Raw genomic sequence first — 27,298 nt, 5'->3', positions numbered from 1 at the left:
TGTATATTGCTTTTCTTCTATCTGTTTTAGTTTGAATTTTATCAAGTGCGTTTATCTTGCATCTACGCAGCACAGTAACCCATCAAAATAATTGTAAAAGCCTGTAGGTAATGGTAAATTGCGTTCCTGGTTGCAGATTGCCGTAAAAACACATTTGTCTCTAGGATTGACTTCGTAGAATTTGGATGTAGGATTCACGACGGGGGCGACGGTTCATTCACGGCTCCATCGCCTCAAGCCCGGTTCGCCACGCAGTTCATCGCACAGCCACCTTACCACGTCTTCCGAGAGGCGATAGTGTTGTTAAAAATGAACGTCGTCCATGTCAAACACATTGGCGTGGTTTAAATACCTATGCCGACGGCAAAACACGAACGAAAACGCTGCCATTTTGGACGCTTCTCCCTGATCTCGCGCCCAACTCGCCCAATCTCGCCTAGGTCGGAGCCGGCAAGCTTTTCCCATTCGCGGCGGCTTCTGCCACGTCACAATGACGTCACCGCATCTCGCCGCGAGTTCCGAATATGCAACTCTCCGACCGCCTCAAACCCTCCGTTTAACGTCACGATCTAGGGAGTGTCGGCGCGTGTCGTCATGCACGGCGCCGACCAATCGCGGCGGTCGGCGAGTTTGGCGGAGAACTCGCCTCGATCTCGCCGCGCCGAGCTTAGCCCCCCAGGACACTACAAAACTCACGACTCCGGCAAATCGTGCCGCGCTCTGCCGCGATCCGCTTCCGGCTGTCGGAGGGAAATTTCCCTCCGTCAATTCTTCCCGGGGGGGGAAACTTCCCTCCGTCAAATCTCTCCCTCGCTTCCTCCACGGCGGTCTTGCTCTGCTCATCACGTGGGTCCGGAGAGCCACTCACACGCTCTGTTGGCTGTCGGTCAGCAGAGCGTGTGACTCTGTTGACCGACAGAGTCACACGCTGTTCCGCAAAAGAGCGGGAAAATACACATGCTTGCAGGCAGAGTAGGACGCGCATGCGCTTTTGTGTGATCTCGAAACCAGGTGACCCGCCGGCAGATGGCAGAGCAATGCGCTTCAGCCGCAGCTCGCACGTCCTGGGGACTTTTGTCCCCGACTGTACATATATCTAAGTTGCTATTACAGTCAGCATTTTTTTTAATGCAAAAGGTTTCCTTTACGTCGTATTCAGAAAGTACTGACCAGTTCCTATATATGACCTATTCCGAATTACTTAACACACCAGGTACCTTCTGGAAAACAAAAATTGGTATATTCCCCACAATCTAAATTCTTATTTTACGTTTAGCACACTGAATTTAGTTCACTACAAATATCGTTTTTTAATCTTCTAAATTCAAAATTGCACACCGGATAAGTTTCATGTTTCCTCAATTAAATGCTAGATTTTTGGTGCTCGTCGACTAATAGCCTTGTAACGTAAAAATCAGGGATACACAAAAACGACACGCCGCGCCCTGCGCCTACTCTTTTCCCGTTCCTAAAATAGCAGGAGAGAGGCGAGTTGTGCCTTAGCATAGCCTCCTATATACTAACAAAGCCTGGTAGATCGCCATGAGAAGTGGCCGCCGAAATGGAAAAAGTGGAGCGGCAAACAACGGATGAAATGAGAGCCACGTGACTGGCGCCCCGCTGCGGCGAGACGCCGAAACACACTTCTCCCGAACGAAGAAGTGTGTTTCGGGTCCTCGCCGCTGCAAAAGCTGTGCTCTGACGACCAGGTTTTCCGAGAAATGGCTCTGTTGCCTTGTGCTACCAGATCCTTGCGCTACAAATCTGTGACCGGGCACTCTATGCCTCCGTTGTCGAATTGCCAGGCTTTGTGAGTATAGAAAAGGCCCTGGCCTTGGCTACGGTGCCTTCCCGTGAGCACACTAGGCAACCTAGCCCGGACGCGTATCGGTGATACCTCGCGAAGTAAACCCCGGATCAATTCGGGGGCCCTGAGTGGCCTATATGAACGCCCCGCTCTTTCGAAATCGTCAGATGACCGTGACCTTTCGCGCTCGTTTTGTGAGATAAGACGGCGCCCGTGGCAGTAAGCAGAGCAGCGAACCCTGTGTTACGAGGAGTCAAATGGCACGAATGTGGCGTTGACGCAGCATACAGTCGACCCTGGAGGATAAGGACACCACGGCCTTATAATATCGGTGGCCAACAACAGTCCTGCCGGCAAAAACAACGCCGCGTGCGCGCTAAATCCGGCGGCGCCGGACAACAGTTCCGAAGACGCGCACACGAGGATGGGCAGGTTCCGATGGGGATGTCAGCAAATCTTGGATCCAGCCATCCGTCCTCGCATGAAACGATGCCGCGTATCGCCCGTGCTCTTATGGGGAACGAGTGGAGTCAGAAAAGGAACCGCCACTTAGTTGTCGAAAGGGCGCCCGTTTGTCGTGGTTCATGAATGACACATCCGAAGCCTTAAATTTTCGCACGGGTTAACTCCGTGGGTAACCAACCATACACAGCCCGGGCATCCTGGGTCGAGCGATGATCACAGAGAAACCAGGCGACATTATGCTCGCTTTATCCGAGGGGATCCGATAGCACCGAAGGATTATCTCGTTTGGAAACATCAATGCACGGGGACCAGTTGTGTCGAAGTCAGCCCCCCAGGCGTAACATGCCTCGAGCTCCATATGGGGAGAGGAGCTTTTGAGGTAGTAACTGAAACTCCCTCTCTACCCTCGTTTTAAAGCGCGGCTCTTAAGGCCCATACGCACATTCGCGTTTGAGCGCGGTGCGTTCCGTAGCGGCAAGCGGACGCGTTGCGTTGCGAAGACCGCTTGCGCCAAACTTGTACGCACAGTTGCGTTGACACGCAGTCAACCGCAGTCAAGAGCCAATAAGAACGCGCTATCGTCGCTAGTGGCTCACCAATAGTAAGCGAAATCCAAGGCAACATGGCGGCGCACAGCGACAGCGTCGATGTGTTCGATCTTGGGACAATCTCGCCGGCTTCCCCGACGTTTTGTCAAGCTTGAAGCATCGCAGCCTTGGAAAATACAGTCCCCACCGCTCCCCAAAACGAAAAAGCAAGCACTGCGACCGTCGAACCGGATACGTCTCGCCGAGTCGGCCGGGTGGGGCGAGCGAACACGTCACCCCCCTCTCCTCTTTCGGCTTCTGGTTGGTCGAACGCACCCGAACGCACCGCAACGCTTCGGAAAGTTGAACAAGTCTCTACTCGCTTGCGTCGCGCTACCGAGCGTTGCGGGAAGGCGCGCGTCTCTCCGCAAGCGACCGCGCCTGGCCGCAAGGATTCCGCAACGCACTCAAACGCGTTCAAACGCGAATGTGCGTATGGGCCTTTAGGCGCCCGTTTCCGGCTTGAGCGGCGTCGGCGTCGCCGTCGCTGTCGTGGTAACCGCGCGGTGCATAATGGGACGCGTGACGTCACTGATGACGTCATTAGTGACGATGAGGATGTCGATGCCGATGACGTCATCAGTGACGATGACGATGCCGGTGCCAATGACTTCATCAGTGACGATGACGTCACACGTGACGTCACTGCTGACGTCATGACGATGACGTCATCTTCACGTGACCTCACAGGGGCCACGTGACCCCCATGAGGTACCCTCAGTACCCTTCCCTTCTCCTTTTCAAGAGCTGCGCTCTAATTCGGCGTTATAGGAAATTGTAAAGGGCTTTCATTTTTTTTTTCAAAACAGCAAGTCAGCCGGCGCTAACTATTCATCTCAGGAGCAGACCAGTCTTCACAAAGGGTTATCGTAAACAGGGTGTTGTTGTTGTAAGCGTCGTATACTTCGTCTCACCCTACGATGGACTAAAGGCAAGTGCTACGGACCGCCAGACCCAATCACGAGCCACTTAGAAATCCTGCGGTATTTCGCTTCGATGCACGTATCGGATCCCGCGTCTCGGAGTACTGATCAGGGGTGTGGTGGACACTGGCTCAAGTCGAAGAGCACTGAGTGACTCAACAATTTTACTTCGCAAATAAAGCCGCTACATTAGGCTCTTTGCAGCGTCGAAGCTATAGAAATGATGCGGCGCTTTTGGATCCGGAGCATTATTCGTCCACCCCTAATCAAAGTTTAGCGTGTCATAGTAAAGCGTGGAATGGGATTGGACCTGGCGGCCCGTGGCTTTGGCCTTTAGTCCATCGTAGGGTGAGACAGAGTATAGTGAAAAAAGGGGTGGAAGAAGGCGCTGGCTCTCTTCTCCCCCCCCCCCCCCCCCCCATTTTTTTTTCGCTACAATGCTTACATCAATAACTCCCTGCTAACGATAACCGTTTGTGAAGACTGGTCTGCTCCTGGAGATGAAAAGATAGCGCCCGCTGACGTGTTGTTTTGAAAAAATTCAGGGAAGAGAGGGAGTAACTACCTCGAAAGCTCCTCTCCCCATATGGAGCTCGAGGTATGTTACACTTGGGTTGTCTTCCCGCGCATAAAACTGCGCTGCCTGAAACTTGAGCCATACCTGACAAATTCAGTAAACACCGACTAATTTTTGCCAATTATCAGCAGAACAAAAATTTGGGGGTTTTACGTGCCAAACCTAAGACGGGCATCTGGCACGCCCCAGCGGAGGACTGAGGATTAATTTCGACCACCTGGGGATCTTTTGACGTGCAACCGAAAGTTCGGTTACACGGCGCCTTCTCCGCAATAAGCCTCCGTCATATTGCGGGCACCTCGGTCCGGATTCGAACCCGCCACCTGGGGATCCGTAGGCCGGCGCTTTCGCCTCGGAGCCACCGAGGCGGCTTCCATTATCAACAAAGACAAAAAAAGCTAAATCGATAAAGTTATTCAAATAACATATTGATCTGATTTATATTTGGTTTAAAGTTAAGAAAAAAAAAGGATTAACATTACATTTTTTTAATTATCATTTTAATTTTTTAATGAACTGTAGTAGTTATTCGGCATTAATTTGATTAAAAACAATTTTGTCGGTTTGTTTTGCAGTCACCTACTGCCTCCCGCCAACCCAATATGTGAAGAAAGGCGATTTGCACGTCCGAGATGAGGCTAATTAAAAGAGAGTGCACACCACATAAACTGCCATTCTCAAACGCCGATTGTCCAGTGATTCTAATTTTCAATCGATTTTTTTTTTAGATTCATGTTTGTCACTTTTTTTGCCGTCCGAATCTTTAGTACAGACTGCATACCATACTGGTCTGGAAATATCCTCGACACGTACGATGTGGATGAAACGTCTTTGGAGGGCATTTCTCAATGAAATTTGCACTGCATACCCGCGAGTGTGAAACGGTATTTCAGTTCGTCCTATCGGAGTTAACATATGTAGGCGCTACTGGCACAAAAACAAAGGCAGAGCGCAAATTGGCATTGTAGAATATGCCAGCCGTGCCGACACAGTGGCAGACACGAACGGGAGACCAAATTTCTCGCGTCGCATGGCACGGGTCCATCGTTGTCGCTGTCCCACATAACATCGGCGAAATGAAAAACTATGAAACTTTGTCCCCACGAGGAACAACGCATAACTATTGGGGCAGTTAAAGACGCAGCAGTTCAAGCTGTCAACCCAGCGCAACCGGAACGATCAGACTTCAATGCGTACCAACGTACGCGGCGTGGTTTCGTTTCGCTGGGGTTTTCACTGCCTACCTTCGGTAACGGCCATGCGGCGGCGCGCCGGTCGCGTCCCACTAAGTGTATATCCTAAAACCACTTAAATACGGTGTTAGGCAAACCATCTCTGAATGCTCTAGAACCCAACACTAAAATAGCGAGAGTAGAAGAAGTAACAAACGGAAGAACAACACTCTTCTTAGCGCAGAGGCTGCATGATAAACAACTTATGTATAGGTGGACAGATTTGGAACCTGTTGCTAACATCTCGTCTTTACGTTAAACACGTTAGGCTGAATAAGGCTGCCCATTGTTACCAGGGCCGAAGGGCATCATCTTGATTTAGAATATATTGCATGTATAACGTACATATCAAGGTTTTTTGTTTTTTTTTGTTTTTTTTCTTTTCTGTTGTGGTATTTTTACCGACTATACTATTGAATTATCTTGAACGGATGTCGATACAAGAAAAGGATTCAACTACATAAAGGCGGCAGCGAGGCTGTTGTCGGTACGAGGAAGTGGATACGCCTCATCCTTTTCCGTAATCTCATTCGGGGGACGGTAATCTACGCAAAAACGGCCCGATCCGTCTTTCCTCTTCGCTAATATGACAGGGGTTGACCATGGACTCAGAAAGCGTGAGATGATGTCGCTTGATAGCATATTACATTTTCATCGCTGAGTGGCACGACTTGCATTCGCGGATAGTCTCGAAGGTCGGTGGCAGATGGTGGATTTATTCCTGCGCGGACTCCTTGTATGAGTCATGTTTGACTGAGACAACGAATGCCTAAGCAGAATTTTCCGGGGAAGGAGCGGGGGGGGGGGGGGGGGCTGCCGAAATAAATGCTATTGCATTTAAAGTAAAACGATTCCTAAACTAACATCCACAGATTGCAAATATGCTTGCAGGACGTTACATTCTCGCGTTATATATTTAAATGCAATAGCATTTCTTTAACTGAAGAGCGTGTTGGTAACATTATTGACTGGCAACAAATAAAGAACAGGCAACGTCTCAAGTTGAGACGTTGCCTCTTCTTTTCCTGTCTTTCTTTGCGTTTTTATTTTTTCATCCCACTCTCAAGTCTACAGTCATGTTCATGTTTCTTCGAATCTCTTTTTGTGTATTATGTTTTGTAACGTCTGGTTCAAGGAGTGGGGCAACAATTTTTTGTATTTTTAGTAAATACCATCTAGAAATATTCGTTGACATTCGTAATCTATGAAACACGCGTTAGTTGCTTTTGTCCACGCAAGGGCAGTGGTAGAAGAAAAAAACATCGAGAAAAACGTGCAGCGTACTTCCCCCTACTTGCACCCAAAACAAGCGGCCACATGATTGTGAGTCTTTTATATGCCGCCAATGTTTATCATAGCCACTCGTTGGGGCCGGCCAAGCACAGGGCTGAGTTCCACACATTATTAAGGCTCATCTATTTCCGTCATCGCAGAGGTTAGGTACGAGCCACTACCCCAATGCATGTCGAGGCATTGATTGTCACTAGCTAAAATCGAGTGCTCCCGTATGCTTGTGTTCACCGTCTGAGTTCATTTAAACATCGTCACTGCGGGGATCGCGAAAGCTTAATGACAAAATCCTGGGGATTGCGTTCTTGACAATGCCAACAATGCATTCCCACAACTTCGTCATCGGGTGTTGCGAAGGAGAGAGTGAAAGAAAACGTCTGCTTGATCCACGAAATTACGCGGCGACAAAAACGCTTCTTGTTCAGTGGTATTTCATGCGAATGTACACCCGCCGGCAACATGAAGGTGAACACCTTACCTGGTTTCTTGCCTGTTTTACGGCTTCCTAAAGCTATATTAACTCTCAACATCTCAAATGGTACGTGACTTGGGGTCTAAACTTTACGTTTTAGCCCTCTTCTGGAACAGAGCTTGTTCCAAAACTAGCAAGAGCGTCAAAAACAAGAAGAGGGCTCTTCGCCCTCATATCGCTCACGGGTGTACTTGGGTCCTTCCACTGCCAGTAGACCTCTAGAAATTGAGAAACATTGTCAACTTTGAACTTTAGAAGGATAGAGAACAAAAGATAGAGGAGCATTCCAGATTCACCAGCTCTTCCTGAAGCACAACACAGTCGTTCCTTCGAACGCGTCAGCAGAACGACCTTTCGGCTTCGCCGGTTATGTATTCTCAAGAAAGCGGGAACAGAACTGATGAAAATTTCGTGAGGCAGCTACTGCTTAAGTGCAAAAAATACCCCCCAAAAACAATAAACCATAAAAAAAGAGGAGTTGTGTATTTGACCGCCAATGTAAGGAGAAAAGAAACTCGTTATTTTTGAGGTAATGCAACGCGTTCCTTTTCAAAATTGGTAACGAATAACGGTATTTAGTTAGATTTTTGGGGGTAACGTGTACATGTCTGGTCAAAAAGACTTGACCCGGTCACGCCAGGACACATCAGCCCACCGGACCTTCGTTTGAATATTCGCTCTGGTAGTATACACGTACTGATCTGGTAAAAGCCGAGTGAGTTGAACATGAATGCTTAAAATAGAAAGAATAAAACACGAAGGACAACCACAGGACAACCTTTTTTTTTTTCATTTAACAACAACGTTCATTTGTAGCATTTTTAACCCTGGAGGGTAAGGACAGGGAGGAGAAACACGACACAGATCTCCAAACCATCTCCGAGTCACATAATTCCTTTCTCACATCACACACGGCCCTGGAATAACGACTATTAGTCCTAAACGAACTGTCAACAATGGTACCTAACCGTTTTACAGATTGGTCTATGAAGGCTGACCTCTCATTGTCAGAGGAGATTCTGTGTGCTACTTCATAAATATTTACTATTATGTCTATTCTTGAGGGCTTTACGTTTAAACAAAACTTGGGGCCTTTCTCTAATACAGAGGAAACCGAGGAAGACAAGAGTACATCACAAGGATTAGAAATCTGACTCCTTTCCGAAATCTGGTTTGTTACGAAAGGTTCCAATAAGGCTGTTCGTTGAAGATGTAGAAGGAAAATCTGAAAGTTCCGTGCCTTTGCTCTGCGAGACTTGTAACAGTTGGGTTCTTTTCGACAACCAAAGGCAATGATACAAATCTTTTTTCATGCGAGACCAAGCTTTGAAGTCTAGCGAGTAGGTGAAGTTTTTCCCGTGGATAGCAATCCACAGCTTAGTTGACACTTCATGAACGAACTTGAGTTGATCGCATAAACGCGGAGCAAAGGTACGAAACCGTCAGACCATCCTTCTACATCTTCAACGAACAGCCTCATTGGAACCTTTCGTAACGAACCGGATTTGGAAAGGAGTCAGATTTGTAATTTTTGGGATATACCCTTGTCTGCCTCGGTTTCCTCTGTATGAAAAAAAGGTCCCTAGTTTTGTTTAAACATAAAACCATGAAGAATAGACCTAGTAACAAATGTTCATTAAGCAGCATACAAACTCTCCTCTGACATTGAGAGGTCAGCCTTTATAGACCAAACTGTGAAACGGTTAAGTACCATTATTGACAGTTCGTTTAGAACTAATAGTCGTGATTTCAGAGCTGTGCGTGATGGTAGAAAGGAATTGTGTGACTCGGAGTTGGTTTGGAGATCTTTGTCGTGTTTGTCCTTCTTGTTCCTACTCTCCAGGGTCAAAATTGTCTATATTCAACGAGCTCGCCTGCACCCTTGCTTTAACTTCATTACTTCTACCTAACGCAGGCATTGTCCCCTTTTCTATTTCTGTTCTTATTCTAATGAATCCGAGAAACCTCAAGTTGCATACGCTTAATAACGTTTAAGAGTTGAGCTTGTTGCTACATACTTGTAAATATATCAGCTTGAACTTTAGAATTAAACTAATACGTTCTAAGATGTATCATAAAATGAACGATATTTGTATTTTATAAGGTGGTGCAATATACACCTTGCCGTCATTTGTCGTTACCACCACCACCATCGTCACCATTAGGGACCGCCCCAACTGCGTAACCCAGGGCTTTAAAATTCTGCTATCGCATCCCCGTAAGCCTAGCCAAAGACGCGTTCAGTCCGTTTACATGAATTCCATTAATATGACAGTAGCGCACCGAATTGAGAGGGAGGCAATCACACGTGCCCATAATCTTTGCTTCTTTCTCTTCTACCCAATCCTCATATCTCAATTTGATGCGCTCGGTCGCACCCATGTTTCCGCGGCTAATGAGAAACGAAATATTTTATGGAAGCCAAGCCGTGAGCGCGGAGCTTGGGCGCCACTGCCCCAGCGTCGTTTTCTTTGCAACATTATTGCGTCGCGACGGGGAATCCCGGGGATGACGAGCGGTGTCGCACGTAAACAACGACCGATTGCAAACAGGACAACTAACACCAACGGGAACTCGCGGACACGCTGCACAAATTGCTTGGTTGCACCAATCCGTCCATTTCTTCGCGCAGTAACGTTCTCTTCTACTTGCCGCTTCACGTTCACGCGCAGCATAATCTTGAAGCTGAATGCGTTCCATCCTAACACCCAAGGTGAGACCATCGGCTCCTACGCATCGAGGACATCCTTGTTGCAGTCGCTGCGGGTCGTCACAGTAATCGTTCCATTGTCACACAACGAGCAACACTTTAATATTTACACCGCTGAGAATAATACATCAACATTCGAAAGCTTGCAAGGTCAAAACGTTCAATTGTTCACGTTCATGGTCGTCGTCGTCGTTCTTCCTTTTTTTTTTTCCCCGCTTTTCGTACGCACGTGCCGGGGCAGCTTAGCAGACTTCTTTCTTTTCTACTTCTACTCCCCGTTCGTCTAACGCCAACAGAGGTTTGTCTGACGTTAGTTGCAACACACTCCCCATTGAATGGGTTCGCCCATTCTAAATTTCAGTTACTTCTATTGGATAAATCAATTGTACCGGTCGTTTCAGCAACAATCCCCTCTTTAAACGCACGACACATGAACGAATCTTTCCATCCCGACCCAAAAAGACTTCTTCAATTCTGCCCATCTTCCACAGCAAACGTGGAAGCTGCTCCTTAAGCAGGACAAGCTGTCCAACCTCAATGAGTGTGGATTTCCGTTGCTTGCTTTCATAGGCGGATCGGAGCTCTCTTAGATACTCCGATCGCCACGTCTCCCAAAATCTGTTAAGAACCTCCTTTCTGCGTCTCCAAAGCTGGCGGAGCACCTCAGGTGACGAAGCGAAGTCTTTTTTCTCCGCCACCGGAAGCGCGGTCAGCCCTCGTCCCGTGAGGAAGCTTGCAGGAGTGAGCGACTCGCCCTCGTCGATCTCATTGTAAACAACTGTGAGAGGCCGTGAATTCACTACGGCTTCAATCTCGCGCAGAACTGTATGTAATTCTTCCGAGTCCAAACATTTTTTACCGATCACTTTCTTGAGCCCAACTTTCACCGATCGGACGAGTCGCTCGTAGAAGCCTCCCCACCAGGGTGCCCGCTCAACAATAGAGCGCCACTCAATATTCGCGTCGGCGAAGTGGTCTACCACCTCTGGATGTCGGAGCGTCTTCCAGAGTTCGGCCAAGTCTTTGGACGCCCTCTTGAAGGACAGCGCATTGTCCGAGTACACGATGCGACACAAACCCCTTCGCGACACGAACCTTCGGAACGCAAGCAAGAAGCTTTTTGTCGAAACGTCCGGCACAAGCTACAAGTGCACCGCGCGCGTGACAGCACAGGTAAACAAGGCAATGTATCACTTATGCGTGAGTTCATTATCTCGCACGTACATCGGCCCCGCAAAGTCTATGCCGACTACCTCAAAGGGATCAGCTTGCGTGGTTCGTGTACCCCGGTAAAGGTCCCGTTGGAGCACTGACGGGAGTGGTGAAGGTGCTGGGAAATGCTGGAGGACAACGTATCCGAAGAGAGAGTCCTTGGACGGCACCACTCCCGTCAGCTGTCCAAGGACTCTCTCTTCGGATACGTTGTCCTCCAGCATTTTCTTTAGGACCGCGCTGTTGGACCCCTACTTATGAAGCTTCATCCCAGCTGCCCCGAATATTTTGGTCGCCTCGGTGCAGAACTTCTGGGCCGCCTCCTCACTTTCTGTGCCGGTCAAGAGGTCGTCCACATACACTGATTTTTTCAGTTTTTCTGTTGTTTGTGGGAACTCGCTTTCCATAACCTTGTAATGGTGCTGTAGGGTTGCTCCCAATAGGAACGGACTGCATGTGGTACCGAAGGTTACCCTTGTCATACGCCAGACCTCGACTTCTGGGGTAGGTTGTCTGGGTGAGGCGGCTCTTTATACCAGAGAAACCGCAAGGCGTCGCGGTCCTCCTCGTGTACACCGATCTGAAGGAAGGCTTTCTCGACGTCTGCAATTAGTGCTACCCGATGTTGCCTAAACCTCAGGAGTAGGGCTACCAGGTCTGGATTCAGGTTCGGACCGCCTTCCAGGTTGTCGTTCAATGATCTGGAATTCGGTCCGTGCGAAGAGGCGTCGAACACGATCCTCATTTTTGTCGTGCTGCTACCCTCTCGTAGAACAGCTTGGTGTGGCATATAATACGCACGTCCTTCGGAACCGTTTATTTGTTCAACCTTCTCGGCCATCCCGTTATCTGCGTACAACCGGATAGCCTGGTCATACCTTCGCATGAGGTCTGGGTTTTTTCTTAGCTTCCTTCGTAGACTTTCGAGGCGCTTCCATGCCACACCTCGGTTGCATTCTAGGTGCACGTCAGTTTTCCAAGGGAGGCCAACCTCGTACCTTCCCTTCGTCTTGGTGATGCTTGCTTCAAAGCGTCGCATAATGTCATTATCTGACTGATCTCGGTCCACCTCTTCGAGTACTCCTACACTTTCAAGCTCCCAGAATCTCCTCAAGATGGCTGGCTCTTGTTCGTCTGCAGCAGATATGAGCACTATCACCTGGGAACAGCTGACAGTATCGGAAGTCAACTGTGTGGATCCATGTATTGCCCAGCCAAAGGCGGTTTCCACTGCGGTGAGGCTGTTGCTCAGTCGTTGGATCCTTCCTGTTATACATTCCCAGTAATGTTCCGATCCCAGTAGTATCGCTATTCCGCCACAGTCCAGTCCGTTCAGGTCGTCACCCGAAGTAAGCCCGAGTTCTTCCATTTTTTCAATTACGTCCTTCTCAGGGCTAGGGAGTTCTTGCTCGGAGACGGAATGTGTCTCGAGGGCGTCAATCATGTGTTCCTTGCCACTGTGTTCGTTGCGCAGAATCACTTGAACTCTGCGGTACGTTTGTTCCCTATTCTTGCCTCCGAACACTCCGACAGTCAGGATCTCGGTCCCGAGCAGTTTACAACCGAGACTCCCCGATAGCTCTTCCGTGATGAAGGAGCGCGGGCTACCACTGTCAAAGAGAATCCGAGCACGCTTTTTCCTGTTTTTGCCTTCCACCCACGCAGTAACCGTTTGTAAGAGTACTGTCGGTTTGTTTTCCTCGTTTACATGCAGGCTAACTGGTGCATCGTATTTCTTTTGCTGTGCGTTCAATCCGTCAGCAGATCGTCTCGAAGTATAATCTGGGTCGCACATGCTGGATGTATGTCTGCCTCGGCACCTGTTGCAGCGGGGTGTACCTCGACACATCTTTGCCATGTGCCCCACTTTCGTGCACCGGAAGCATCTCTGGGCGTTTTGTAGCCTACGCTTCTTTTCAGCTAGTGTTATACTTGAGTTGCAGTCGGGTGTTCCATGCTCTTTTGACTTGCAGAAGAAGCATTCGAGGCCTTCCACAACACCATGCAGAGCCGTAGCAGTAGAGGTTCGTGGCATGTCGGGATTTGTAGACTTCTTCTGCGCCTCGCGCTCGGTGAAAAGGGGTGTAGATTTTCCACCAACGTCCTCTGGCCGTTTTTTAGATGCCTTTTCCTGACTCTCCACTTTGATGTGCAGAAACTCGAGGAGAGTCCGAAGTGCTCTCAGATGTGTGCGATCTGCGGTAGGTTCTAAACTTGTCTGTGACGCTTGTACAGATCTACTGGCGGTGGCCCTCTCGGCTTCGCCCTGCAGCGTCTTTCGGTGGTATTCGATGGTCATTTCTCTTGGGAGCGCTCGAAGGAGCACTGGGTAAAGCATTGAACAGTACGATTCTTCGCTCACGCCCAGTGCCTTGAGACCCCGGATGCGAGCTTGCAGGCTATCATACAATCGCCGCAGGATTCTGACGTTGCGCTGAGGTGGAACACGTTGTATGTCCATGAGGCTTTCCATGTGATCCTGGATTAGCGCTTCTTGATTCCCGAACCGCCGCTGTAGGAGATCGATGGCGTCCGCGTAGCACTCTGCTGTGGGCTGAAGTCCATCAATGGCTGCCGCTCCATCCCCTGTTAGTGCCGCCTTTAAGTAGTTAAACGTGTCGCGCGGTGTCAAGTCAGGGTTCTGGTGGATTGCGGCATCAAACTGGTTCCTGAAAGGCAGCCAGTTTTTCAGGTGTCCGTTGAACTTGATCAGTTCCAGCTTTGGAAGTCTGACCTTCCTTGATGTTGATGCTGCCAGTCTGTCTCCGTTTTCGTTCAACTGACTGGCACTGCCGGAATGCCCCGCTCCCGTCGAGCGCCTTAACTGGCTCTTCAGCTTGGTTAAGTATATGACAATCTTGTCTGCGTACTCGACGACTTGCGCGAATTCAGCACCTCCGCTTTGTTCCGAAACAAGCGGTTCGATGGCGGAGTCGACGTTGTTAAGTTGGCCCTGAGCTAGTGTCAGACGCTCGATGAGCATCTCTAGCTCAGTTACGTTCGGTCCTGGGGCCGTTAGCAACCCTTCCGCGTAGTTCACCAGTCGAGTTACCTGTGACCGGATGGCCTTGCGCTTTTTCTTGAGGACTTCCATTGTACGTGAAGAGTCACTCACGTTCCAGCTTCGAAGTATCCGCAGCGATGTCAGTCCCGGGTTTCGGCACCAAATGTTTGTTGCAGTCGCTGCGGGTCGTCACAGTAATCGTTCCATTGTCACACAACGAGCAACACTTTAATATTTACACCGCTGAGAATAATACATCAACATTCGAAAGCTTGCAAGGTCAAAACGTTCAATCGTTCACGTTCATCGTCGTCGTCGTCATTCTTCCTTTCTTTTTCCCCGCTTTTCGTACGCACGTGCCGGGGCAGCTTAGCAGACCTTTTTTTTTTTTTTAACTTCTACTCCCTGTTCTTCTAACGCCAACAGAGGTTTGTCCGACGTTAGTTGCAACTATCCTCCCTAACGAGCGCGTTCACGCCGTCGAGCAGCCTCTGCTTGCTCCGGCGTACACCTTGGCTGCTCCATCCTTACGGGAAAGGCTTAGAGCGTCAAGAGGATATCAGATGCCCATCCTTGAGATCCAATTGAGGCAGACCCTCTGGCATGGGCGGGTATGCGTACCCGTACCGCGTTACGAGGTTCGAAATCTTGCCAGCACGAACACTGCGTAGGCCCGCAGCACACACTTTAACCGCTCATTCACACTGGAAGCGGATCCGCGTTCGCAAAGCGGTTGCGAACGCGGTTGTATGAAGATCCAGTGCAATTGCACGCGCACTCGATGACATCGGGTGCGCGTGCAATTGTACTGAATCTTTATACAACCGCGTTCGCAACCGCTTTGCGAACGCGGATCCGCTTCCAGTGTGAATGAGCGGTTAGGGCAGTGTAGAGGTCACCAAAGTCGTGTGTTATACTCAAATATATATAATTTATTTAAACCGATTGTTACATAGCCAAATTTAGAATATCGATGAATACGCGATGTCGGTGTCTGTGCCTGCCTCCGGTCATAAGTCGCCTCGCCCAGTGCAAACTTGTGCGTGGTCCTCTGTACGTCCTCCTCTCCCGGGACCTCCTCGCAGCATATCACTCCGTCGGCCGAAGGGAGAGCGGTAGTCCCAAACGCCAGGTCGGGTATCGGCCCCCGCTGCGCGCGGGATCTTCCAAAATGCCACCTGGAGGACTTGTTGGCGGAGAGGAACGCGGACGCCGCTATGGCTGACGGCCGCACCACCACAGTGGTCAGGTCACTTTCCGGGTACGACGAGTGAAGAGCGTCGTGGCAATCCGCCGGCAAAGACACCAGGCCTTGCGCAAACCACAATCGATCATGCAATGAACAGCTAATGCATGCCATCCTAACACCCAGGGTGAGACTGAGCGCCGAGTCGACGGGCGACCGAAGGCGAGCAAGATTTGATGTCGCCAAAGCCAACTGCGACAAGCGCGCAGCGCGCGTATGCTCCATTCATTTCCGGCAACACGACACTCGCCCAGTACAACAAACTCAATAGAGCTGACGCTGTTAAAAGGATAAGTAGGACAAGCTATGAAAGGGGTGTACTATTACTGAATATTTGGTTGATTGATTTGATATTTTAGATGTCGCATTCACGGCATATTGTTGAAAGCGCTTTGTTGTTTCAACTGAGCCTTCCAGAATAAATTTCTAGTGAATATATTTTATTTCCTCAGGTTGCACCTGGCTATTTTATGACAAAAAAGTTAGATTTTTAGAGCTGCAACTTTCTTTTAGGCGCTTGTTTCTTGGTATGTTTATATGCTCTCTTAGTATGGGCACGGTCATTTTTGACGCGGGTTTAAATTTAAGTCGGAGATATCCGACTATGGAAACAACGTGTACTTGTAAATGTATTTAAAGATGATCAAATATTCTTGTTTTATTGGTATCTTGTGGTTCAAGGCTTTTCTAAAAGGTGCAATCAGCTTGTTATATTTTCATTCTTGTCGAAGTATTTTGTATTTGCGCGATACACTCTGGAAGTATATTGCCTACCTCTGCGCGGTATTGAAAGGCCGCAACAAAATTCGATAAACTTGTAGTAAAACGTGTTCAACGCAGTCTTGAATAAATATTTATTTTTGTTTAATTTCCTTTCGTGCGGGGCCAGAGGAAAAGGTTAAGATCACGGACGAGGTACCTTATGGTTACATAGGTACTTACATAAATTAACAGTACAAATGTTATTCAGCTGAAAGTAATAAATTCAAACATAGTGCTCGGTATGTTCCCGATAACATAGAACTATGCAAATAACAATGAAACAAACAATTCAGTAAAATACGCGAGATACATGGATTAGTGCTGCCGACTCAAAAGTAAAATTCATTCGAACTCCAGCTATGTTGTTGGACTCAGATCGCTTCCATGCAAAGAACAACGTCCACTGTATGATCTTATTGTTACCAGTTGTTACCATGTGTGTTGTCTTGCCCCATATCCGCCCACGTATAGCTCCATTTTCTCGATCTTTAGTGCACTATGCAGTGCTAGTTCAACGCTTCAGTGGCCAAATACAATGCTTTGCAAAAATATTTATATTCCAATAGAGGTATCTGATTCGTTTAAAGTCGCTTGGGCCTTCCATTAACTCGTCTTGAACTTCAGAATCTATAGCCCCCATGTTTCTGAAAAGTTCCCTGTCCATTTAATCTAATAGATTTAGAAAACGAATTCAACATTCACGTACAAAAAGTTCAATGTATTTTTCAACTTTGGCCACTGAAATAGATCAATGGCGTCTTAAAGGGATTCTAAAACGAAATTTCGGCGCTCATTTTTTGGTCTATATGTGTTCAAAAGAGCAGGATAGCATGGAACATACTAATTTCTTGTTAAAAAAGTCTCGAAAAGGAATTTTAAAACAAATTAAACGATTAGCAAAGAGCACCTGGTGGATGTCGCTAACGCCTCGTTTGTAATGCTCGTCTAGGAACCTTGACAGCTAGTGACGGAGGTTGTCTCGTCTCCGGCCACGACGGGAGAAGAGGGGAAGGAGGAACTCCCCTCTTCCCGAGAATCCCTTTTGTGTGTCGCAGAAGTCGCTATTGCCCCCCTAGAAGATTACAGAAGATTAACCCGTCACTCAAAATTCGTACAAAAGCAGCCGCTTCGGTGGCTGGAACGACTAGGCCATCCTCTCGACGCCAGCCTCGCCGTAGCTTTCCTCGTATTGAGACGACCTACGTCACGATTGCGTTGGATGTCACGTGCTCTAAGGTGGGCCTTCTCCGAGCGCTTGCCAAAGTGGGCCGTTTATAACGAAAAATCCAGCCACCAGGATCAAAATACAAACGTGCGATTGTCATTTACGGATATTGTGGATCACTTTCAACCTGTTTTTGAACACGACGGGAATATTTCAAATTTCGTTGAAGTATCCCTTTAAGCGTTACTCTCAATGAATTTTTTTTCTGAGAGCAAACGAAGGTGACTACCCCACACTCTAACTTAACAAAACAAAAACCAGGCAATTTATGAATAATAACTGTAACCTCGATAACGTCATATAACGCCTTAATAAAAAAACAAAAAAAAAACACCGCTAACATGAATTGAAAACCACTAAAAATCCGGCTGCCCGCATGACGGCAATTTCTTCATCTAGACAACTCAGAAAACCGCTAAATTTAGTAGGAAAACCGCTAAATAGCCAACCCTGAGGATTGCGCAAAACCTCTAACATCATCAAGAAGACAAGCTTCATACTTTATTGTATTTTTACAATAAAATGTGGTTTATACGGCCTGTCACGAGGTTCGTTCGTGGTAAGATAATCAAAGGCGAGACCAAATCGAATTTCAGAAATTTGTGCTCATAAAAACGAAGCCAATCATAAAACATAAAATATGATTAAAAAAACAACTAAATATTTACAGCAGAGGCGTTAGTGTTCAGCTTGGTTTCTTCCGGTGGAGGCGTTGGTCTCTACACCTCAGTCTTCGATTTTATGCGCGTCGGAGAGAGAATGAAGTTTGGAAGCTTCGGTTTCGCTTCGTGCAGTGTTCTGTATTTTCGATTTTATATTCCTTGTCCCCCCCCCCCCCCCCCCCTTATGTAAGGCCCATTGGGCCTTTAAGGGCGGAATAAATGGAAGCTCACGATTGGGGAGGCGGGGGGGGGGGGGGGGGGGGCACACCGGGTGGCCTGGGACTTTAGTTCGATTGGAGCTTGCATTGACGGGCGGCTGTGTCGGGGAACCTGGCTTTCCACGAACGAAAGGTTTCCTTGTCCGCTGCCTTGGAGACTCTGACTTGGTCCGGCGGGTTCCTGGTTATGAGTGACTTGCAACCCAGTCTTGGTTCGGGCCGTTTACCCGAGCGCCCTGGCCTGGCAGTCGGTCGCTGGCTGCTCCTCCCGGAATCTCTCGTGCCGTTCTTTTTCCGCTTGTTGCGTCGCCTTCCCTTTTTTGTCCATTCAGCATTAACATCATCACACGGCCCCAGCATATGCTCCCGTCCGAATGAATCTACGTCAAGTGCCGCCATCTTGTTCAGATAATTCGCTTAATGAAAATAGTATCAACCTGAGTACTTTCTTCAATATTAAAAAGCTTTTGACACTGCTGATAAATATATTCTAATTATTGAACTGGAGCGGTGTGGTTTTAGGGTCGTGTTTTTGCTTTCTGGAAGTCTATTGGTAAAGTCCTTGATATGGTGGAAAAAGGCGCCAGGAATCCAATTTCGGCCAAGGCGAGAGCGAGAGCGTTCTCGGTTGCTAATCGGATCTCTGTCCACATCTTGCGAGTCATCAACCAACGAGACATTTCTGACCTGTTCGAGAATTCACACGCGGACAAACATTTAGTGAGAACGCCCCACCAATGTAAAACAGCGAGAAAAGCCTCCCGAATTCTAATACGCTTATCCTTAGTACTCGAATTCACCTACCGGTCGACGTCAATTTGTGTAGTGCAGTAGCATAACTCGGAGGTTTGGAAACGAGTTGCGGCTTGTCAGTGGCTTCTAACGTAAAATAGCAAACGATTAAAATATCAACTTCCGATATATCTCACTTCTCTGCACCGCTCGGTTTGTAGCAGACAATCAGCTTTTATTTTTTTTGTCCTGTTAGCAGAAGACGCACGGCGTTTTGTTTTATTTCCGTCTGCAGTTGACGCTTCGCAGCAGACGAACCGGGTTCTTCGCTCGTTTTAGCAGACAAACATTCTACGAAGGATATCTTCGCTATTCCCCGAAAAAAAAAAAAAAAGCCTGTAGAAATCTTTGGTGTTCACATAGTTTTAACCAATCAGTAAACCCTACATTTTGGTTTCTTGATCACCCTCACCCTCATAACCATCCTCTTTGTTTAACAAAATTGGTGTAGCTCCTGTGATTGTGGAAGTTGTATATATTTTGCTTTGCAGTAATTCCATCTAGTTTTAATGCACTGTACACCCGCAGGCGATATGAAGGTAAACGTCGGACCGTCAAACGGTGCGTGATATCAGCGCCATGACGCGGCTGCCGTGGCGGCTCGCTTTCTTATCGCTCGCTTCGCCGAGATTAAGCGCTTAGATTGAGCGCTGTTCTCAGCTGTGATGCTACTCCCCGCAGAAAGCGTGGAAAAGGGTTTCAATTTCGGCATCGCTTTTTGTGGGCGCCCTTCCCACGTCATTGCCGGCAAATGATTTGCACATTGCACGTGAACTAGAGCGGACGTTCTTTGGCATGTTTTATCAGCGACTCAACCGCTTTTTCATTCATGAGTGAACGCTGTACTTCCTTTCTGCTTAAGTCCGAGCGCGGCCTATGTTACGAGCCGAATGGCCAGTCATACAGCGCAAAAAGCGCAGCGTCATGGCGTGCTCTCTACGCTTAGAACTAGCCGGCAGAGGAGCACGCACAGAGAAACGGTGAATACCGGCTGGTCCTATCAACTGCAGAAAGCACGCCATGACGTTGTGCCTCTTTCGCTGTTTGATTGGCCCTTCGGCTCATGACATCGGCCGCGCTCGGACCGAAGCTGAAACGAAGTATAATAATTGCGAATGCTAATAACTGTTCTTTTTAAGAAACGGAAAGGATAAGTTACTTTTTGATTTGTTCCGCAGCTTTCCGGTTTAGCACATATCACAAAAAAAAAAAAAACATTACTAAATCACATTGTCTTCCGATAGGGTCTGAAAGGCTCCTCCGCAATCCTCGCGCTTTCTGCGGGCAGTAGCAGCAGAGGTGAGAACAGCGCTCGACCCAAGCGCCTAATCTCGGTGAAGCGCGCGATAAAAAGCGAGCCGCCACGGCAGCCGCGTCATGGCGCTGATAGCAGGAACCGGTCGACGGTCCGGCGTTCACCTTTGCTAACTCTGTGACTCAGATGCCTTATTTTAATGGACCAAACCTAGCCAACTCTCAATGGGTTTATCTACTTTTTCTGTAACATGTGTGTGCCTTACTGATAATTAAGCTCATTGAATGGAATTGAAGGGAACCGGGTTGCTGGGCACTCAGAAGCAAGAGTTCTAATAGAGCCCGCGGCGGAAATCAATGGAGATGTCTTTATCAGAATGTGAATGCCATTTTGAAGTTCCAGCAAGAATAGCAAAGGATCGAATCAGTCAATGGACTATTTTCCATTTCATAACTCAGGTGCCAGTGGATTGTACCTCAAGACACCAATGGCGCAAGCGTATACGTCGTCCCGTAAAACGGATCAAAAGTAAGCATGAAGCACGGTGGTACAAATTGCACCTACGTACCCTCGAACCCTCAGGAGACCCTTTTCAAAAGTCGTCAACACACAGGTCGGCGCCATATTTTGGGCACCACTTTTTGCACGAAGCGTGTGATGTGATCCGATTCAGTTCACGCCGAGCGCTGACGCAGTGCTCGTGTCGATTACACGTGGGCCTGAGTACGCGCCGAATGATGACGCTGCACCCTTGTCTGATGTACATGCTGTCCGAAAAAAAAATGTTTTTTTTTCATAGCGAAAATTCAGCGCCAGTGGTCTGGCCCTGGTACCAAAGCTCCAGAACCGACCCTTATCTCATTAAAAAGGTGTAGGGTAATTTCGTTTTAATTTTCAATAGAGAAATGGCGACCGACGAGGCTTTTTGAATATATAGCGCTCAATGGCGCTTATTGCCAAAACGGGCAAAAATGGGCCCCATTTTCCCATTGAAAGTTTCCGAAAAGCACTTGTAAATTTTTATTGAGATAAAGGCTAGTTCTGAAACTTTGGCGTGTTGTTCGGGCCGCTGGCGCTACATTTCGGCGGAGAAGCAGCGTTTGGCGATGCGTAGTTTACTTCTGCAGTGAAAAAAAAAAAAAAACTATTAATTCTTTTGGGGGACACGCTGTATGCTCTGGGTGCGTGTCCAAAAAATAGCGGCCTGGGACGATCGACAGGGTGACCACTGGACGGCGCACGCTTTTGGAAATGGTGTATCGGGAAAAAGAGTGTATACCCTAAAATATAGATTTACTATTTATTTTATATCTAATTTTTTTTTTCAGATTACAATTGTTCGGGGGTCGGTACGTGCGCCAACTTTCCGACATAGTCCCCTGGATACGAATGCACTTGCTCCAGACTTGTGGCAACCTTTCAATTTCCTGCCGGAACCACCCTTTAGGAGCACTTCTGCCCTATGCCTGGACAGCCACTTCCAGTTCGCCGATATCCAATAAAAAGGTACACGCATTTTTTTTTTTTTTTTGCACCGAACGGGTAACTTGATTTTCACTGTGGGCTGCTAGATCGGGCGAATACGACGGGCCTGGCAAACATGAAAATTTAAATGTGGCGATAGTCTCGGTTGTTTCCCGGCTTGTGTGGGGGCGGGCATGGTCGTGCTGCAAGAGGAAACCTCTCGCCCATCTTCCTTGCCGCTCCTTTTTGGATGTCGCGACGCAATCTCCTAGGGGTGGCCACATACGTGGCGCTCTAGATGGTGTTGCCCGATTCCAGCCAATCGATAAGGGCTATGCGAATCCTAAAGCACTGTCACCATCCGCTTTCCGGCCGAGGGCACTGTTCGGAATTTCTTTGGTGGAGGGACTGCCCTTGTTTCCACTACATCGATTGTGCCTTTGTTTCCGATTCATGAAGGTCACCGGTCAAAGCATGGCCATAAAGTTTGCCGGATTCTGGTCGCTGCCTTGCAAAAGCTCGCTGCACCCATGCACCCAATACTGTCCTTGCGCAGGAGTTAGGCATTTGGGCAACCACCTGGCAGAGATCTCCCCCATCTCAAAGTTCTGGTGCGCAGACACAAGATATTTCTGCCGAGTTGAAGTTCAAGTGCATTGCCTTCACCGACATTCCTAGAAAACGCATTCCGTAAGGGGAAGTGAGAAAAAAAAAAGCTTTGAAACACTTTTTATTTCCCTTTTCTCTTTTCATTTCCGAAGATATCCTCTTTCAATTCAGAAAATGAGCTGCACCGGTTATCCAGAATAACCTGCCCTACGCTGCCGATGTCCGTTGTCATTGGTTTCGTTCTAAAATATTTTCTCAACTGAAGCGCGACGTTTTTACAGGCTTCCACCCATATGTAGACCGTATAGACGGTATTTTATGGTGGAGCATGCTCTCCAGACACTGAACCAACCTACCGCAAATGTCGGCCGTAATCGCGCCCTCTTTGCAAGGAAGCCAAAATGTCCGCCCTTGTTGGTAGTTTTCACTGTTGCCCAGGCGTGCACTGACAACGTCTGCGGAAAAAGCGTCTGGTGTCCTGCCACTGCGTCCATCTCGCCAATGCTGCCGCACAAGGCTAGGTTACGGTATTCGCTCCCTGTAACGGTAATGCCCATCCATAAAACCGAATTTGGGCGGCATGTAAGTATACATGTTAAATCGTCCCCCCCCCCCCCCCCCCTCCCCCCCCTCGTAGCTCTTTGGAGACGTTTTCTGATCGCAACTCGCAAGTTTTTCGGTGAAAACCACATAAGGGGGCATCCCCTCCCCCTTCCCTGTCTCCCCTGAAATGCTTTTGTGGAAGGATTCTGCTGATAGCTCAGTCGCAGTTCGACCTCACAGATCAACCGGACACGGATGAAAGCCCTGGCAGGGGTGGTGGAAGTTGAGACGAACTTAAATGCAGCTCATCGACATGAGTTTACGGAGCTGCTGGATTTCTTTCACTGTCCGTGTCCGCGACTCTATAAAGATATGGCGGCTGTGGACACTGTGCGAAACAAATTCATTCGAGGATAAATATGTAAAACATTTCAGTTCTAATGTCGAAATAATTCAACACTACTAAACTACACCTTTTTTTTTTAACGAAGTGTCCGATGTGTAAAGCTTATTTCTAATTTGTAGCCACTACTTTCATTAAATTGCGTGTAACATGTGATAGATCGGTACCATAAAGATTTTTATGCGAAGGTATTCATATTTTGATGCTGAAATGTGTTTGTTTTGTATAGTCGACCGAAGATACTGGGTGGACACCTCGTGCATTCGGAATTAGCCGGTTTTATTATTAGGTTTATAATGCGTGCGGCTTAAAAATTGAAAATACCGGCTGTATAACGGCCTGTCATACGTGCCTCTTGATCGTACAGGTCTACGGGACTTTTCAGTCGAATACGAATAACGGTCCAGAATCCAGGACCACCAATCATAGTACCTGAGTTTGGCTTGTCTGATACCAGTTTTTATCGTAGACTTTAAATTCTTTCTTTTTTCTCTTTTTAAGTTAGCTATTATTGGAATAAAGCTATCCTTTAGTCTTAATAAGTTTCGGTGGACGCGTTCCTTCGCGTTTGAAAGAACGCCTGCGTTGAAAGTTCTTTTAACTATATTTTTTAATGATGCAAAAACCAGGCCATGTAGGCGACGACGCGGTGGACAATGCTCGCACATTGTGATTCATGACTGCCTTTCTACCCATGGCTAAAGTGAGACATCATGATAGAAGCGGCTCCCAATACACTACCCTGACTGCTGAGAGACTAGCTTTTCATCTTGCTTCCCACGTGTTGGATATTTCGTTCCCTGCCGCCGAGGCCACGGTGCCGAACCAGCGGTGCTCCCCATCAAAGGCGGCTTCATCTTATGTGACCGCCTCCCGCCGAGCACAAAGCACGAGCCCCGACGCGCTAATGCGACCCCACTGATGGCCGCCGCCGCTCGGATTTCCCCCCCCCCCCCCCCCCCCCTATGATATGAACGACCCGGGGAAAGAGAAGGAGGCCACGTGACCCCCCTCTTCCTCCTAACCCCCGCGCGGGAGGAAGAGGAGCGCGTGTTCTCTTCTTCCAGTCGGTCCTTGCGCGTTCCCGCCGTCGGACGTCTCTCTCCATGCGTGTGTATGTTTGGAGGGGTGTGCGCCGGGAGGTCACGTGATCCGACGGACGGATGTCCAGCGGCGGCGGCGGGGGGCCAGCGGCGCGCTACACGTGAGCGACGACCCTCGTAGTCGGCCGAACCCCATCGTGGTGGTGCAGTGTGCCCGGTCTTGGATTTCGCGCACGCGGGTTCCTCCCTGCGAGGTATTCGGGGAATTGCGTGCGCGGCGGTGTGTCGGCCGCGGCTCCTCTGACACCGGCAGACAGATGGACTTCGTGGTACTCCGAGTAAGTGACGTTCTTTCGCTCTCCTGGTCTCGTCGGGGGTTCGCGCGCGAGGCCCACTCGTCGACGGGGAAGACGGACGGGCTTCCTTCTCGAGCACGACGTGGACCTCAGTTTGTTTCGAGAGCCCCGCTGTTGCATAAATGCCGTCTGAGCCAAACTCGCTGCCAAATCGTGCGTTCGCCGTCGAGTCCCAGATGGGATCGTTTATATGCTGGCGTTTTGTACAGCCGAAACTAATTAGTGCCCCTTCCAACAAAAGTAAGTGTAAGGAATACGGAAAAGAGGACAAACACATAGAGCATTATCTGCGTCTCTGGTGTGTGTGTGTTACAAGCCCTACAGTCACCACCTTTTTTGTTTATTATGCTAATACCGGTTTGCTTTCTTTTCCGTCATATGTTGATGTTTTTATATACGTACGAAGTATGAGAAACGTGTAGATATTGGCTGAATTCTTTAATAACTGGCTTAGGGTGGAACCTCTGATGCAAACTTAAGTGGACGGTACATTCGATGATCGTTCATTGTTACGCCTTCGCGAGTGGCGATACAGGCGTTGTTAGCAAAGCGCTGTCAGACGAACAGAGGAAAGAGCTCAAGGACGACGACTCCGGGGGAAGTTTGCAAACAACGGCTGCGCTGGGAGTTTCCGCGTGGCTGTGTCTGCCGCCTTGCGCCAATCCTTCGACACTCTTACACATTCTTACGCTTAAAACATTTGGAAAAAGAAAACTATTATAATCATAATGCGTGCATTCACTACGCAGTACTTTTTAATCTAATGCATCAGAAAAGCATGATTTCGTCGTAATATATTTCTAAGGATAATTAGTGACAGTGAAGAGAAGTAAAAGAAATAAACCTAGAATATTTTCCTAACTGGTCATTATGAAACGAGGGATATAAAGTTAGGAAAAGAATTGTGTCCTCGGCGTGAAGTCACCCACATTCGCCGTCAGGGTGCCGCACCTAAGCTTCTCGAGGCAGATAGTCTTTGACATTTTGTAACTACCTAGAGTTCTAGACACTGCGAAATCGGCACATTCACTAATAACGCGCTGCCGAGACAGTAATTGTGTGACTGAAACGGCTTCCTCTCTCTTTAGGTAGCCATTGCCAACAAAACTTCCGGCTCTTATTATTTTTTCTTGTTGCGTCCCCTTTGGCATGGGGTGACAAAAATCAAAAATTCATCGCTCACGACCCCTTGCCTTTTCGCATTTATTTAAAGTGATTTTTCCTGCGATAGCAACGGCCCCTAAAGCTGCAATTGAAATATTGTCTATTAAGGCATTATTTCAAACGATAGTGAAAATAGAATAAACAATTAATAAATTAATAGCCTACTAATCCTATCTACTTATCCTAGTCTAGATATTGGGTATTTTTATCAAACCATATTTGTCGGTCCTGATGCAGATTCAGTGAAGACAGTGGTTATTTGCCGATCATCACCACTTTTTTTTAATCTTTCCAAATTGAAATTAGACTCGCTCCAAAATGAAAAATTCCAGATGTCCCCGTATCAATCATTTTGTTCCGCTCATTACACTTTTCTTTTTCGTGGTTGAACGCCCTGATTGAGGGAATTAGCGCTTCGTATTCCTCGCATCGATTTCCTTCCGCCGCTTGACTTGTCTGGGATCGCTAATCTTTCTCTGTCCACTACTGGAAATGCGTTCTGTTCACTGCGTTAAATTAACGGGTTCAGGAGAACGCAATTAAGAAAGAGAATATAAATTAGATTAGGGAGGGAAACCCGGCCTTCACCGGGTGTTTTCAAATCTCGCAGGGGTAATGTACACGGAGGGTATGCAAAGCACGCTTCAGCTACTTTTGGGGGTTCAGAAGTGAGTGAGGAGGCAGGCGTGGGGAAAGCAAACGGATATTTCACCCACCCTGTTTTGTTCTTTTGTTTTAAGCTTTCTCTTTCTGTCTCACATTCTTCTTATTTCTCTTCGGGCCGTACATCTCCGTTTCGATGCCTAGACTGATTGCAGCGTTTCTCAAGATTAATCGCAGATGATTACATCCGCCCCACTTTAAAAAAGTCGGTTTGGTACGAGGTTTTAATATCCGCCGATACTGCTTGAGAATATGTTCGCCCAGGTGCCCCGAAAGCTGCTTGGAGTTTGTGCTACACAAATAACTTAAAAGGAACACTTTACCGTATTTCATTTTAGCTAGCTTTCTTCTCCCTCTTTGCAGCGCACTCTCTCTCCATCTGTATCTCTCTATTTCTCCCTCCTCTAAACTAAGAGGACACATAGTCACATCTCCACTCTTAAAGGACCGTTGAGAAACTTGTCACTACTTAAGACCGTATCGTTAAAAGATATTAAAATACCTTAAGACGATGTAACATACTCGCGTTATCTTTCGAGAAACTGTAAAACGCTCAGTATCTGCCTTAGATCTCTTTTTCCGCATTATTTTTATTCGTTTTGGATTGAAAACGT

At 47.9% G+C, this 27,298-nt stretch overlaps 1 protein-coding gene across 1 annotated transcript in view; it reads left to right on the top strand.

Moving 5' to 3' along the window:
* Positions 1-24,516: 24,516 nt before the first annotated feature.
* Positions 24,517-27,298, top strand: part of LOC8037813 (PDZ domain-containing RING finger protein 4) — a 175,285-nt gene continuing 172,503 nt past the window's right edge. The window contains exon 1 of the mRNA XM_029993394.4: positions 24,517-24,839. Within this exon, the coding sequence (XP_029849254.1) occupies positions 24,819-24,839 (21 nt within the window). The 5' untranslated portion in view covers positions 24,517-24,818. The remainder of the gene's footprint in view (positions 24,840-27,298) is intronic.

The sequence above is a fragment of the Ixodes scapularis genome, unplaced genomic scaffold (assembly GCF_016920785.2).
Source record: "Ixodes scapularis isolate PalLabHiFi unplaced genomic scaffold, ASM1692078v2 PGA_scaffold8__174_contigs__length_109621045, whole genome shotgun sequence".
NCBI classification, from domain to species: domain Eukaryota; kingdom Metazoa; phylum Arthropoda; class Arachnida; order Ixodida; family Ixodidae; genus Ixodes; species Ixodes scapularis.
The sequence above is the reverse complement of the archived record's forward strand: the minus strand, read 5'-3'. Positions and strand labels throughout refer to the sequence as shown.